The sequence below is a fragment of the Wyeomyia smithii genome, chromosome 1 (genome assembly GCF_029784165.1).
Source record: "Wyeomyia smithii strain HCP4-BCI-WySm-NY-G18 chromosome 1, ASM2978416v1, whole genome shotgun sequence".
Taxonomy (NCBI): Eukaryota; Metazoa; Arthropoda; class Insecta; order Diptera; family Culicidae; genus Wyeomyia; species Wyeomyia smithii.
Window position 1 is genome coordinate 84,538,126 of NC_073694.1, and position 16,374 is coordinate 84,554,499.

The window sequence follows — 16,374 nt, forward strand, 5'->3', positions numbered from 1 at the left end:
GAAAATCGGTATATTCTCGGACAGTCAAGCAGCACTACTAGCACTTAAGTCCGTCAAATGCGCTTCCAAACTTGTTTGGGAATGCATTGAAACTCTACGGGAACTTTCCCGACAGAATTCAGTTTTTCTGTTTTGGGTGCCCGGACACTGCGGAGTCGAGGGTAATGAACACGCTGACTACCTAGCAAGACAGGGATCAGCTCAGCGGTTTATTGGTCCCGAGCCGTTTCTGGGTACGTCCATTTCCGCTATCAAAAGCGAACTATTAACTTGGGAAAGGCTAGAAATAGTATCCCAATGGCAACAGGCACAGGGTTGTAGACAAGGCAAACAGTTTATCTATCCGAACCCTGGAACCGCCAGAAAGCTACTTAGTCTAAATCGTAGTGACCTACGGATAATCACGGGACTCCTCACCGGACACTGTCCCGCTTTTTTATCATTTAAAGAAAATCGGCGTAGTGTTGAACGAAACCTGCCGATTCTGCAAATCTGAACCAGAGAGTTCAGAGCATTTGCTTTGCTCTTGCGAAGCTCTTGCTTCATCTAGGTACAACTTCTTAGGAAGTTACCTTTTAACTCCATACCAAGCATGGAGCTCCAATCCCAAGCAGGTCATTAGTTTCATCAACTATGTTGTACCTAATTGGGGTACAGGTTTACAACAAAACAGTTCTACTCCATCAATGAGTACGAACAATCCGTAACCTGTGCACAGCAATCGAGGCCCGCCACAAAAGACAATCAGCAAGAATGTCGCAGTGGCATTTCAGTACCCAGTGCCCTTCAGGCATACAGAGATAAAAAAAAAATTGTCTGCTTGGGCTTTACAGCTAGGTATCGAATTCTCTCCGGAGAAGACTGAGATAGTAGTTTTTTCTAGGAAGCATGAACCTGCTCAGCTTCAAACACAATTAATGGGTAAAACGATTTCTCAGGTTTTGGTACACAAATATCTTGGTGTCTGGTTCGACTCTAAAGGCACCTGGGGTTGTCACGTTAGGTATCTGATGAAAAAATGTCAACAAAGAGTGAATTTTCTTCGTACAATAACCGGACAATGGTGGGGAGCCCACCCAGGAGACCTTATAAGGCTTTACCAAACAACGATATTGTCTGTCATTGAGTACGGGTTTTTCTGCTTCCGCTCCGCAGCAAACACACATTTGATCAAACTGGAGCGAATACAATATCGTTGTTTGCGTATCGCCTTGGGTTGCATGCAGTCGACCCATACGATGAGTTTGGAGGTCTTAGCTGGAGTACTACCATTGAAAAACCGCTTCTGGAGCCTGTCTTTTCGCATTCTTATCAAATGTGAGGTCTTGAACCGTCCTGTGATTGAAAATTTTGAAAGGTTATTCGAACTTAATTCTCAAACCCGTTTTATGACATTGTATTTCAATCACATGTCCCATAATATTAACCCTTTTTCGAATATTCCAAATCGTGTCGACTTATCAAATACTTCTGATTCTACTGTGTTTTTCGATACATCCATGATAGAAGAAACTCGTGGAATCCCGGATCATTTACGCGTGCAGCAGATCCCCAAAATTTTTTCCAATAAATATCGAAACATCAACTGCGACAATATGTTCTACACTGACGGATCACTTCTTGATGGGTCCACTGGCTTCGGTATTTTCAATAACAATTTAACCGTCTCCCATAAGCTTGATAATCCTGCTTCTGTTTACGTCGCAGAATTGGCTGCAATTCAGTACACTCTAGGGATTATCGAAAAAATGCCCACGGACCATTATTTCATCTTTACGGACAGTCTCAGTTCCATTGAGGCTCTCCGATCGATGAAAGATGTTAAGCACTCTCCGTATTTCCTGGGGAAAATACGGGAACATCTGAGTGCTTTATCCGAAAAATCGTTTCAGATTACCTTAGCGTGGGTCCCTTCTCACTGCTCGATACCGGGCAATGAGAAAGCGGACTCTTTGGCTAAGGTGGGCGCAACAAACGGTGAAATTTATGAAAGACCAATTGCCTTTAATGAATTATTCGCACTTGTACGTCAGAATACGATCATCAGTTGGCAAAATGCTTGGACCAGAGGGGAACTGAGAAGGTGGTTACATTCCATAATCCCCAAGGTGTCGACGAACCCGTGGTTCAAGGGGTTGGATGTAGGTCGGGATTTCATTTGCGTGATGTCCCGGCTTATGTCCAATCACTATAGATTTGACGCGAATCTCCGTCGTGTTGGGCTCGGGGAAAGTGGTATCTGTGCCTGTGGTGAAGGTTATCACGACATAGAGCACGTTGTTTGGTCATGCCCTGTACACCGTGACGCCAGGTCTAAATTAATAGCTTCCCTGCAGGCCGAAGGTAGGCAGTCGGCTGTTCCTGTTCGTGATGTCTTGGCGAGCCGTGACCTATCCTACATGTCCCTTATATACGTTTTCCTGAAATCCATCCACGCCCCAGTTTAGTCCTACCCCCTTCCGCCAGCATCCAGCCTAACGACAAGAACACGTTAAGACCCCGGATCCGGAAACAGCAATCAGACCCGCACGATACTCTCAAGGCCCGAGGGAGACAACCCAATATGCCAGTCCGTAATATCTTGGCCCAGCAGCGGAACATGTGCTTACCTATGGCAATGAAAACCATCATACAGTAAACCAGTGCTTTTAATGCAAAATATTATAGCTTTAAGTTACATTTAGTTTCAGCTCGTAGTCGGCAGCGAGGATAAAAAATTTGCTTTTAGTTATTAAGATACTTTAGAAAGTAAGCTACCAGATATAATTGGCGCCGTTAAACATTAAATTGTATTTGTGCCGTGTCAAATAAATTATAGATGAACAAAAAATAGATATAAAGTGATCACCCGATTATATCACCCCCTTGATGATGTTTGGGGTGATAAAATCAGGAAAGTGATAAAATAGGGAAATTTTTTTTTATTAATATTTTGTTATAAAAGATGGTAAACCAATAATTTAATACGTATCATCAGCAAATTAAATTACTACAAGAAATCTAATCATATAAAAAATCAGTTCTATCTGTTTGTCTGTCTCTCTGATCCTTATAGACGTGGAAACTACTGTTCCAAACGGCGTAAACATTTTTATGTAGGGGTTTTTGAGGCTGGAAAAGGTTATTAGAGTAGCTCGAGATCCCTCCCTCTTCTTAAAGGAAAGACTTCCATACAAATATAAAACAACTTCTGCGTAACTTAAAAACTAATCAAGCAAATGGAACAAAATTTGACATGGTGAGGTTTTTAGGAGTAAGAAATATGCCAATGGTAACTTGACACCCCTCCCCCCTCTGGAAGGGTGAAACATAAATTTCACTACTAGTTCGTAGGTGAAGTCTACAGACTTCAAAAGACGAAAGTTTGTATCCTAATTGACAGTGGAACTGCCACTTGTGAATAATCGCGAAATTTGGAGATGGTGGACATGCAATTACCCCTGAAAAAAATATTATATGGAAAATAGCTTGTTTATTTTAATAGATAACATATAATATTTTTTTGCAAAAACATGCCTTTTTTGGAAGGCTGAAAACTTAGTAGAAGGTTTAAAAATTCGGAAAAATGTGGGAAAAAAATTAGAACGAAAATTGGGATTTTTGGTGCCTTTTGAAAGAAAACTTCATATGATTCATAATATGTATGAGAAGGCAATTTTCTATTTAACTTTTAGGTGAATTGATCGCTCATTTTTCTATATCAAAAGATGCGTTGTTTAATAGCTTAAGAAATATATGAATATACATTATAGTCTGAATCACTATTCAATTATTCGAACGAAAACGTCAAAATAAAATACTGTGCAATGGTTGAGTTGTCAATGAAAACTATATCCAGAATTAAGTTATTCTACCAAGAGCTGTGCAAAAATACTAAAATATTGAATCTAAATAGAAAATCAGTTCATACTGACTTTTTTTTGATGAAATGTTATATGGTGACAAAATCGGGTGAAAAAGGTGATAAAATCGGGTACTGATATATATAGATATATAAATATAAATATATATATATATATATATATATATATATATATATATATATATATATATATATATATATATATATATATATATATATATATATATATATATATATATATATATATATATATATATATATATATATATATATATATATATATATATATATATATATATATATATATATATATATAGATATTATATTACTGCTAACACATAATTATATTTTCAGAAGATAATCAGAAGATTAAGGAAGCTGATTTCAAATTCGAGGACTTTGCAAACAGGTAAGATTATCTATAATACACCTTGTCTTTTTAAACCTGTAAGAACACCTTTATCATAGTTTATAAACATTTAAGTTTCCTAGCCATAGATACTGGTGATAACATGAATTTGTATTATAATTAAGTTGAAACTGACCTTAAGTGTCACCCGTTCAATTTTTTAGGAAAGTCCGGCCATTGAGAGAAATGAGGTTTCTGATTTAATAACGAAATTATTTGATCTGAGCCAACTGCATAAAGTTGATTAAGCAACACAGCGTGTGCGAAATGCAAAAATGCTGCTAGCCAGCAATCACTGACAGCTGATTGATAGGGGGATGTTTTGTGATGATTTAATCATTCACTAATATTTATTCAGAATGCACATTGTGTGTTTTGCCACAAACGGTGACTTATCAAAACTATTACATATATTTCAAAAAATTTTATTTCAATAAAAGACTGTAGTTGCTTCCGCAGTTAGGTGAATGTAATTATAGTAACATTGTAAACCAAACATAAAAATGAATTTAAAATTAATCCTTAACCTAATCTTACTTCTATTGTAGTCAGTAAGATAAAGTGAGCTAATCGTTGTGATTGAGGATTGCAACGATTTTTGTCGGAACTTTTTGATAATTTGGTTTGACATACTTTCTATTGTTTCCACATTGGTAAGCCTGTGTAATTCATTCGTACTAAACCAGCGAGGACGCTTCAATATCATTTTTAGAAATTTATTCTGATTCATTTGAAGCATCTTTTTTGTTATACAACAACTTGTCCAGATGGGGACTGCATATAACATTGCTGGTCTGAATATTTGTTTGTAAATTAACAGTTTATTCTTGAGACAAAGTCTAGAATTCTGTTGATAAGAGGATACAAACATTTCATATATTTATTGCACTTTGGTTGGAAATTTTCAATGTGCTCCTTGAAGGTATGATTTTTATCATAAATTAGCCCTAAATATTTAACTTGGTCAGACCAATTTAAGATTGCACCATTCATCTTAACAACATGATTGTTGGTGGGATTGAGAAAAGAACTGCCGTAATCTCGCAGACTGACGTATGCGACAGCGAGTAAAATTTTCAGTACGAAGCTTTTTCCAAAAACGTTTGTATAATGAGTGTTAGGACGAATTTCAACAATCTGATCTGTACATAATGCATTAATATAATCACAAAACATTGCCGAACGTGTGATTTGTGGAAAAAGGTTCATTAACTGAAGTTATGTTACCAACGTCATTTTGCTGTAGAAACAGCGATTTTTATTTAACTGTTTCCACAACCGATTGACGTACATCCATCGTAGTATGCGACAAGTCGCTCAACATTTTTTTTTTCATAATCAGGCAAATAATCGCGATTCGAGAATACTTTTTTGGAAATGAATTTAGTTTGGAATATAATAGCATTCGTGGCCTCTGCCATCTTTCATCCGCACTTCTTCCGTACAAAATGCAAGTGCGCTTTAGTTGTCTACGACCATGGACCAAGCTTCGTGGCCTTAGAAGGCTACAGTATGATCAAAGTTTTGTAGATAGTCAACTTTGTTCCGCAGCGAGTTTTATTCGAGCATTGCATCCTCCGGAGTCCAAAAAAGGCACAATTTTCCGCCATATGACCCTGACGAATTTCTCTGCTAATGTCGTTCTCGGTAATCACTAGTTAACCTAGGTACACGCACTTGCCAACTTCCTCGATTTCATTCCTGCTATGCTGAATCCGTGGTCGGAGATTAACACGGTCTTCTCTGGGGTCAATTGTAGGCTTCTGTTAATCATCCTGATTTCCAGAGCAGCAATCGTCATCTTGGATTTCAAAAAGGCTTAATTCCTGGCCTCTGGGTATCATTCTGATTGCTGAAATTCTCATATTAGGTGGTATTCGGCCATTTTGGTCTATTATTAGGAAACCAAAAGTTGCCATCTTAGAATTCAAAATAGTCTTTGAGGGCAATTCTTGGCTCCTGGACATCATTTCGATCATTTTAAGCTATTTTCCGGAAAAATTGTTTCAAATATGTGTTTTACTTGGACGAAACCCTTCTCTTGCAGATAAGAGAGAGGTGTCGTACCACCATAGAAATATTTCCTGCTCCCAAAAACATCTACATGCCAAATTTGGGTAAATTTGCGAGTCGTTGAATGCAATGAAAGCATAACAAACATAGTTGGGTTGGATTTACGTCACGTTGAGTAGAAATGGCGGTTACGTCATTTCGTTTTCGTGAATAAATGACGCTATTTTTTACACTTTTGATAAAATTTCGGTGCCTATAGGTCCGGTTTGGGGTGTTCTATCATTTAATCGCAAAAAACACAAATCGGTCACTTTGGCGCTTACGTCAGTTTGCGAGATTACGGCAGAGAAAGACTTGGTTTATGAGGAAAAATAATTAACTGTGTTTTTGATGCATTAGGAGAAATCTTCCATTTCTGCAAATATGGAGAAAATATATCGAGACTTTTTTGCAGTCTACTGTATACGACACGAAGGCATTTTCCTTTTACGAAAATAGTTGTATAGCCACAAAACAGAGATTTCTCACATTCTGGTGGTAAATCAGGAAGATCAGAAGTAAAAATATTAAATAGGACCAAGATACTTCCTTGAGGTACACCAGCTCTAACATGCAATCTATCACATTAACCATTCAAATAGCTAACCTAAAGAGTGCGGTCAGTCAAGTAACTTTGTATTATTTTTTAAATGTAAAGAGGAAAACGGAAATTGTACATTTTAGCTATGAAACCTTTATGTCAAACACTGTCGAATGCCGTTTTTGTGCCTAGAAGAGCAGTTCCAGTGGAATAACCTTCAGAATTATTAGTATGAATCATATTAGTGAGTCTCAGTAACTGATGAGTAGTCGAATACTTATGGCGAAAACCAAACTGCTCCTTTACAAAAATTGAATTTTCATTGATATGTGTCATCATCCTACTGAGAATTATTCTTTCAACAATTTTACTCATAAAAGAGAGTAAACTAATTGGACGATAACTTGATGCTTCAGCTGGATTTTTTTCAGGTTTTAAAATTGGAGTGAATTTGGCATTTTTTCATTTCAAGGGAAAATATGCTAATTCAAAGCATCTGTTAGAAATTCTCACCAAGAAATTTAAAGAGCTTACGGGAAGTCTTTTGAGGAGGACATGAAAAATCCCATCATTCATGTTTTTGAAGTTCTTGATAATAGTTCGTATTTCATTCAAGTTTGTTTCCAGTACCGTAAACTGGGGTGACTTTGATCACTTTTTTGATTGTATCTCTAATATTTTCAGAATATACTGAAAACAATATTATTTGATATTTTTAAAATAGGTACTGGCTTGCATTGAGAAAGATTCAGACACTACTTCAAAAATTTAGTAACAATTTTGCTGTTTTAAAATATGCTCTAAAAATTTTACACCAATCATCATTCCGGGGTGACTTTGATCACTTCATTATTTTGATGAATTTGGAGTAACGCTTTGCTACTTTCACTAAATTAAATAGCCTTAAACGACTTAAACGAGTTCATAAATATGGAAAGCAATTTGGGGGCCATTCACATTCTACGTGAACAGTTTATGTTGGTGAATGTCCAAGATTCATACAATTTTTTTAGAATATATATGAATGATTATCCACTGAGAGGGAATGTGGTCTAAAATCATCAAAAACCAGTCCACGTGAAATATGACTTATGCAATTGTCCAAATTTGCATGTTACTTCACGTCTTTGGTTTTTGTTAAGAAGAAAGATGTAATACGCTGTGGAGATTATTGGGACTAAACATTACCTTCGAGGAATAACTTGCAAAAATAATAATGAAATGCATTGTTATAATATTTGTCCATCTTAAAAACTAATCTGGGAACAAAATAAAAAAAACTTTACGTATTGCAACTTCTTGTTTTGAATCTGCTTGAACCGATTGTTTGTATGCAACAAAAATCGCCAAAAATACACTTTATTTTCAACTAATATTTTAGCATGAAAAACACTGTTCAAATAGTAGGAAATTCATGAATAGTAGCAGTGCAGACATATATCCACACAATCAGTGAAGATTACGACAAATCCCAAGCACTACGAGCGCTTTTTTACCACATTTTCCAAAAAGAGGTACAGTGATCAAAGTCACCCCAGTTTACGGTACCTGTTCAGAAATTGTAATTTTTGTAATACTTCATTTTTAATAGGACACATTACGTTTTAATTGAAATTATGAACACTCTCAAATTGCTGAGCAGGTTTTTGACTTTTTTGTTCATTCGTAAGAAAAATATGGTCACCATCTTTGAGGACTGTAATAGGCTTTGGAAGTTTCTTAAAAACCTTCGATAGCTTCCAGAAAGGTTTGGAATATGGTTTTAGTTGTTCAACTTCTCTCATGAAATTTTCATATCGCAAGAGAGTGAATCTATGTTTGATTTCCGTTTGTAAATCTTTATAAATAACTTTCAAAGCAGGATCACGAGATCTTTGTCAATAATTGGTGTATTAAATTTCACTTTAAACAACTTTTTACAATCCTTTCAGAGTTCTCCCTTCCCGCTTCTTGCATGGAAGTGAACTGACAAAACACCTCATTACATTTCATGCGATGAAAGCAAGACAACAAAATCAGTTTATCAGTTAACGAAGATTGTCAAGGCATCGGTCAGTGACAGTGAAAAAGTGTTTCGGTGAGGTTAATTTGGTTGAGTGGACTATTTGTTTTTCTTTTTCGCTTTGAAGTGAAGATCATTTGGTTGGATTTGTCGTCAAATTTTATTCCGTAATCGTGAACGATGTGCGCGATCTATTTCATCTGAGTATAACAGCACGTTACAAGGACGAAAATCTAGTGTATCTGAAAGAGTGCTGCGATCATTGGAAGTGAAAATTGAAAATGATTGGCTGTAATTTTCGAAGAATTTTGCTGGGGAAAATGACTTTTATCAGCACTGGTCATGTGATAATTGAATACACTGCCCCTGTTTACATAGTTGCCGTAACAACCAACACCATCATTGCGAAAAAAAACGCGTTTTTGTTATTTTAACCCACATCATTACATTAAATACAATTTCAACAAAATAGTCCGTCAATTTTATGAAAATTGATGTTTGAATAAAGGCCCCATGAATTATACGAGTCTGCCCGTGGTAATTGATCCAGAAAAACCGCTACGCCAGTTTATGCGAATGAACATGCATTTTTCTCGCAGATTGATAATAGTTCTTCCTACTCTGCCTCGCAGTTGATTCAGTTTTATCAATTGTGTTGCGGTCAAACGTCAGTTATTGTCCATCGGCAGTTTCAATGAGACAAACACCCACACATACACACAAACACATGCATAAAGACTTACATTTACGCAAAGGTGGGTGGGTTTGGTTCAATCTAGGCCCCCAGACAATGCTAAACCTGCCGGATATGGATTACTCCTGCCTCTGACTGGTGCATTACTCTTGCATGTACATAAATTTGTATGAATTAGTAAAGGGAAACTTTTTCGCATGTTTCTTTCTGAAGGGCTATCGATCAATCCACTTCCAGTAGTGTCAGGATTGTTTGGGGCCCCAGATAGAACCATAAAAACGTTTTGGCAAATCGATTAAGTTTACCCACCGTAATATACACACACGTTTTAATTATTTCATCTGATGCAAATATCCACTAGTAGGGGGAAGGACACGGTGACTTTAGACCTTCCTGAGGCTGAATGTTTGTAAAAATATTAATACACGGGTCATTCCATGTCAAGTGATCAGGCAAATGCAACGACCCTCTCCGATTCGCTTCAAAATAAATAAAATGACTTGTTTTAGGTCGAAACTGAAAAATCCAAAGTTTTAGGTCAATCGGACAACCCCCATCCAATTGCGGGGCGATTTTTGTATATTTTGACAAAAAATCATTTTCCATGTTTTGGAAAAACATCATATCTCAGAGGCCGTAAGAGCTACAGACAATATTAGACACTCTTAAAGTTTATTAAAGGTTATTAAATTTACAATCGAATGGCATCATCAGATTTTGCAAACAGTGTTGCCAATATTGATAATTTCACGTTTAAAAACTAAAACTTCGTTTATCTCAAAACACCCCCAATTTTTTTCAAATCTGATATCACCAATGTGTTAAGCGGAAAATTTTTCATAAGAATCACCTATCCACAAAATGCAATATGCGCCGTTGCGGAGATATTCAACTTTTAAGATAACGAGTTCGTTAAATTCCAACAATATGCCTACAAATGCGATAAGCCTTATTAAAATGCATCCCAAACTAAATCACCGCTTCAAATCTCAAAAACTGGTTTCTCATATTCTACTTGATGGTACCTGAATTAAAAGCAATTAAAGTACAACGTGCGTTTCATTATTTATAATTATTTAACAGGTTTGTCAGAAATAAACGTTTGATTTTTATAGTACGTGACGACTTCTGTTTAAATTTTGGAGTTGAATTGATATAGGTAGCCGATCAGAGCTTGACAATGTCTTCATTAAAATGCTAGCGTCAGCTTGAGGTGTCGCCGAATTCATTCCTCGGATCCCTGGAACAGATTTGAATCGAACCTGGCAGCACTGACAACTGGTGGATTTTATCGCTCGTTTTATCACAAATTTGAAATTTTTCTTTGAGCTGCCGAACCATTTCCTCTCCAGCACTTTCTAGACCTTCATTTTGCTGACTAGAAACAGCATGAAACGATTTTTTTTAAATATTTTGATGCCTTGAGTAGTTTTTCTCCACAGTATTCATTCGATCGTTTGACCTTCGACTCACTAACGGATGATTGACCAAGGGATTGCAAAACCGTGTTAAGGCAAACCAGCTGTATCTTCACTATACAAGTAAACGATTAAAACAGGTTCAAAACAATTTCAAATGAAACAAAATAATAATGATAGTCGGCAGCGAGGATAAAAAATTTGCTTTTAGTTATTAAGATACTTTAGAAAGTAAGCTACCAGATATAATTGGCGCCGTTAAACATTAAATTGTATTTGTGCCGTGTCAAATAAATTTTAGATGAAGAAAAAAAAAACAATAATGACATCGCAGAAGTGAGCTAATCACTTCATTTCCAATTTTTTCATGTTGTAAAGAATTTAGTGCTAAAAATCCTTTTACTCAGCTCATGCGGAGTTTCCAATTCTTCAGATAAATGATCCAACTCACCAGTTTCTATAACAAGGAAATAATGAATGTTAACTATAATGCTTGTAACATTACTTGTGGTGAGGTATACTATTTTTACCGATTGCTACACCTGTTTCCTGATCCATCATTCTATCTCGCGAATTAATCCTTACAACCTCCGTTCTCAGTGCTGCATTACATTGGTTGCATGTCTTTCGACCTTCTACTATTTCCCGATTGTTTTCATGAAACCTGTCATGAAAACATGACGAAATGATTTTTAAATTTTTCTTACGAGCACCGCCATGGCAATTCAGCGGATTGCAGCATTGTTTCTGTCTAGCTGCGAAATATTGGCCAAACTGTTTTTCATGGCTTCCGCATATAGTTTTCAAATGTTGAACACCAAACTTTGAACAAAATCCATTCTCGTGATGTTAATGCGATCGATTGTGATTTTCAGCTGTACACTTACTTTTTAAACTCCAAGCTATTGAACACACCATTTTTTTCACTGTTGTGAAAACTCAAATCAACCTGCGTATGTTTTGACAGAAACCGCGTTATGAAAACACAGGAATTAACCATCAAAAAGGCCATGAGAAACCCACACTTGAGATGTGAAATTGTGCTTTTGTTTCGAGTGCGTTTCAACATTTGGTCACATTTGTTGTGTGAATTTAACGAACTCGTTATCTTAGAAGTTGGATATCTCCACAACGGCGCATATTGTATTTTGTGGATAGGTGATTCTTATGTAAAATTTTCCGCTGAACATATTGGTGACATCAGATTTAAAAAAAAATGGGGCTGTTTTGAGATAAAAGAAGTTTTAGTTTTTAAACGTGAAAATATCAATATTGGCAACACTGTTTGCAAAATCTGATGATGCCATTCGATTGTAAATTTAATAACCTTTAAAAAAAATCACAGGAGGGTTGTGTGCAAAGCCACGACCGCAAGGTTGAAGTAGAATACTTTTACACAGCTCTACCTACGACTGTACATTAACCTACGGCCGGGCGAATCGGTTCGCGCCGCTTTTCGCGTTTAGCCTGGCAGAGGCCTAATGCGCACGGCCAACACAATAGAAAGGTGTTTTCACATTGAAAATTAGACACGGCTTTACTGGAGAAAGTGTTGGCAAATGCATCAACCGCTAATACCGCCGCTATCGTACGAAAGTCAGCCTGGCAGAGGCCTGAGACGTGGTACCAACCACAGGGCAAGTGATTTGTTTAATTTGAAGGCAGCCACAGGCGCAACCCGCTGCTATCCTCTGTTACTGCTGAGTGTTGATATCTGCTGTCAACGTTGTGGACGGTCCATCCAGCTCACCATCCGACTGATGAATGTAGCTAGTTTTCCCAGAAACACTCTGTTATAGCCGAAGGGTGCTACGTAATAGGCCACGCCTTTCAGTTCAGGTTTACCATTTCCTTATGTTCTTTAGACGAATTATTCCACAATTCGCATTTGATTTTTGTATCCAGCGAATAAACACCGATGGTGCTCTCACACACGCAACGGTTTTAACCCGTATCTTATTGCGGTTTGTAACATCAAGCGATTTCGTTTGCTCGCTGTTGCGTGTTGCATCATGTTGCAACTTGGCAGCTGGGAGACGACGAAATTCTGTTTATGCTGATTGATTGAATCGACTTCATATTAGCTCTGCATAGTCGAACTAACTGCTTTAATGAATGCGTTCTAACAGGGCAGTTCATTATTTAATGTCGGTTATACTGATCGCAGCCTTTGCGCTGCCCCTACAGTGGGGGGTTTACTCAAGGCCCAAATACACACACGGCGTAATGACGCCTTCTCCATACAAAATGGAAGGCGGGATAGCGATCACGCCCTCTATTTTGTATGGAGAAGGTGTCATTGCGCCGTGTGTGTATTTGGGCCTTGAATAAAGTGAAAACTAGACAACTACAACAGAATTTGATTGCATCCCGCACAGAATGTCTGCTTGTGTTGATGCCAGAAAATTATTAACCTTCAATTATTTTTTTATTTGCCTTGAAAAAAGCATTTTGCGGTTCAAAATCGGTTGCTAATTACAACTTTTGAGCTGCCCTAACATTGGGGGAATTAAGATACACGGACAACATGCACTGTGGAAGCTATTTTACATTCAGTAAATTCGACGGGTGCGACAGATTTAAATTGCTAGGATGCAACACAGAGTGCTTGCTTGCGTTGACAAAAACTATTAACTTTCAAGGACTTGTTTATTTGCCTTGAAAAAAGGCATTTTGATGTTCAAAATTTGATTCCCTGATGGCAATCTTCATGCTGCCCCAACACGGGGGGAATAATAGCTGTCTGGCGACACACGCTGAGAAAAACCGCGCTGCTCCTGAGACGTGGTGACCAACCACAGGGCTAGTGCTGCTGCTAAGGAAGGACGACTGCTGTTGTCGCTGTCTAGAACTATTATGAGCGGCTCCGGCTGAAGCAGGCTCTTATATAGGCCAAATAGCATGTTTTTAATTGCAAGGTATATGATCCTGTCGACCGTGCTTGGGAAGCAAGCATATAACGACCAATCAGAGGTCGAATTTTTCGTTTTGACAAGGCTTGACTATTTTCAATACTACAATAGTGTGAATAATAAAATTTCAATTATCTTATTTTGGGAAGAATCTTAGAAGATTTTCCAATCTATTGCTGCAAGAACGAAGGAAATCCATCGAATACTAACTGATTCATTAGCTTTTGAAATTGGACATATTTTTCACTTTTTTCGGTTTTAGATTTTCATTTCACATCCCTATGTAGCCGAACTTCTTGAGAGAAGTATTCTACTTCAAAAGAATCTAATATTGTCTATTGCTCTTACGGCCTCTGAGATATGATGTTTTTCCAAAACATGGAAAATGATTTTTTGTCAAAAAATACAAAAATGGAGGGCCCCGCAATTGTAGGGGGGTTGTCCGATTGACCCAAAACTCTGGATTTTTCAGTTTCGACCTAAAACAAGTCATTTTATTTATTCTGAAGCGAATCGGAGAGGGTCGTTGCATTTGCCTGATCACTTGACATGGAATGACCCATACAATACAAGAATTCAATCCCCCTTCCCACTGTTTCCCTTTCCATGGAATATTTATCGAATTAATCGACTTAACATAGACAAACAGACAGTAGTTAGACAGTCGAATAAAACGACTTAACATAGACAATTGCACCTTGTATGGAGTGACGCCAGTTTTGCAACCAATTGGCAGTTTTAGAACAAAATGGTTTTCTTCTCGTTTGTAGTGTATGTATCTTAGGGAAAGGAAGCTGAATCAACAAAAAAGTGCATTTTGGTCATTTTTGCTCTTACGTCAACTATGTAAACAGGGGCAGTACAGACCTAGTGGAATTTGGAATGAAAACAGTTTCACGTGATATGGAAAAAGTTATAGGAAGATAATCAGAATCAAAATCAGCATGGGTTGCTGCATGAATGATTTCGATTTGTTAATACCAAATTAATTGTGGATGAATTTCTAACAGAAGAAAAACATGTAGGACCATTTGAAAATAAAACTAAATAAAATCCAGCCGAGCAATCGTTAAACAATATTTTTCCATTGGAATTGTTTTGTGCATTATTTCTCGATCGATGTTTTGCATTAAAATCACCGATAATAGAAAAATTAGATTTATTTCTCGTAGGTTTTTGTAAATCTCCCTTGAAATGATTTTTCTGCTCACCAGTGCATTGAAAAGGTAAATACACTGCGGCTATAAATGAAATGCCAATATCTGTTTCGATTTCAATTCCCAAACTTTCAATAACCTTCGTTTCAAGATGGGGCATAACACATTTTATTTCGACGGTGGATAACTATTGCAACTCCACCTCCACATTAATTTTATCAAACCTGTGAACCATATAATTGGGGTTTCTTTTTAATTGTATATTAGGCTTCAAAAGCGTTTCAATCACAACTGCAATATGCACATCATGACTGTTAAAAAAATCGTCTTCTTGCGCTTGTAAAGAGCGAGCATTCCAATTTAGAAAATTGACAGCATTTAAAGTCATTACTGAATTTCAATATTATGATAATATCAGTTGTAAATTTTATACTTACTTGAACAGCCTCGTACATCGAGTTACAGTTCAACTAAGCGGACAATAACTGCAGTATGGATTGTTGTTAGTCAATCTTCTCGAGAATTGGACTACCTAAATCAACACTGACTTTTTTTTTACTTTTCAGCATCAAACACGAAAGGTTTGTTGCTGTTTGAATTCGGAATTTCAGCTGAAAGGACACTAGCATATGAAATGCCTGAGGGTGCCTGAGCAGGATGAACTGTTTTCAATTTGTTGTTTTCTAAATTTGAAATATCACCTACAGACACATTAGCAACAGGAAATGCTGGTGTTGCCTAAACAGTATTGAAAGTTTTTTGATTACCCACATGAATATTATTGACAACAGGTTGTTTTGAACGTAACAGGACAATCACAAAAATTTGACTTGTGTTTACCCCCACAATTTACACATTTGAAACTACCAGTGGTCTCTTTCACAGGACAGATGTCCTTTGTGTGAAAAAAATCACCACAGATCATGCATTTTGTTGTCATATGGCAGTTACGAGTTCCATGACCATAGGCTTGACAATTCCAACATTGCGTGAGATTATGGATACCTCCTTTTCTCTTGAAGTTTTCTAACTTTATGTGTGAGCGATCATTGAATAAAACACGTGATTTTGACGTGGGACTACGTCTTCGTTTACTATACACTAAGGTCGCTTTTTACGAGGTTTTTTTATGCGGGTTTTTTTACGCAGATTCCGGAGTTAACGCGTTTTTTTAAGCGGATTCCGGAATTGACGCGTTTTTTTACACGGATTCCGGAATTAACGCGGTTTTTTTTACGTGGTTTCCGGAATATACGCGGTATTTTTTTTCGCTCGGATTTCGGTTTCCCTTCACTCGGATTGCAGAATTAACGCAGGTTTTTTTTAC

The 16,374-nt window shown here is 37.0% G+C and overlaps 1 protein-coding gene across 2 annotated transcripts in view; it reads left to right on the forward strand.

The window, feature by feature from the left end:
• The window catches only part of LOC129717836 (protein timeless homolog), a 279,468-nt gene that overhangs the window by 171,998 nt on the left and 91,096 nt on the right, over positions 1-16,374 (forward strand). For both annotated transcript variants that reach the window (XM_055668038.1, XM_055668039.1), the window contains one exon: positions 4,217-4,271. In XM_055668038.1, coding sequence (XP_055524013.1) covers positions 4,217-4,271 — 55 coding nt within the window. The remainder of the gene's footprint in view (positions 1-4,216; positions 4,272-16,374) is intronic.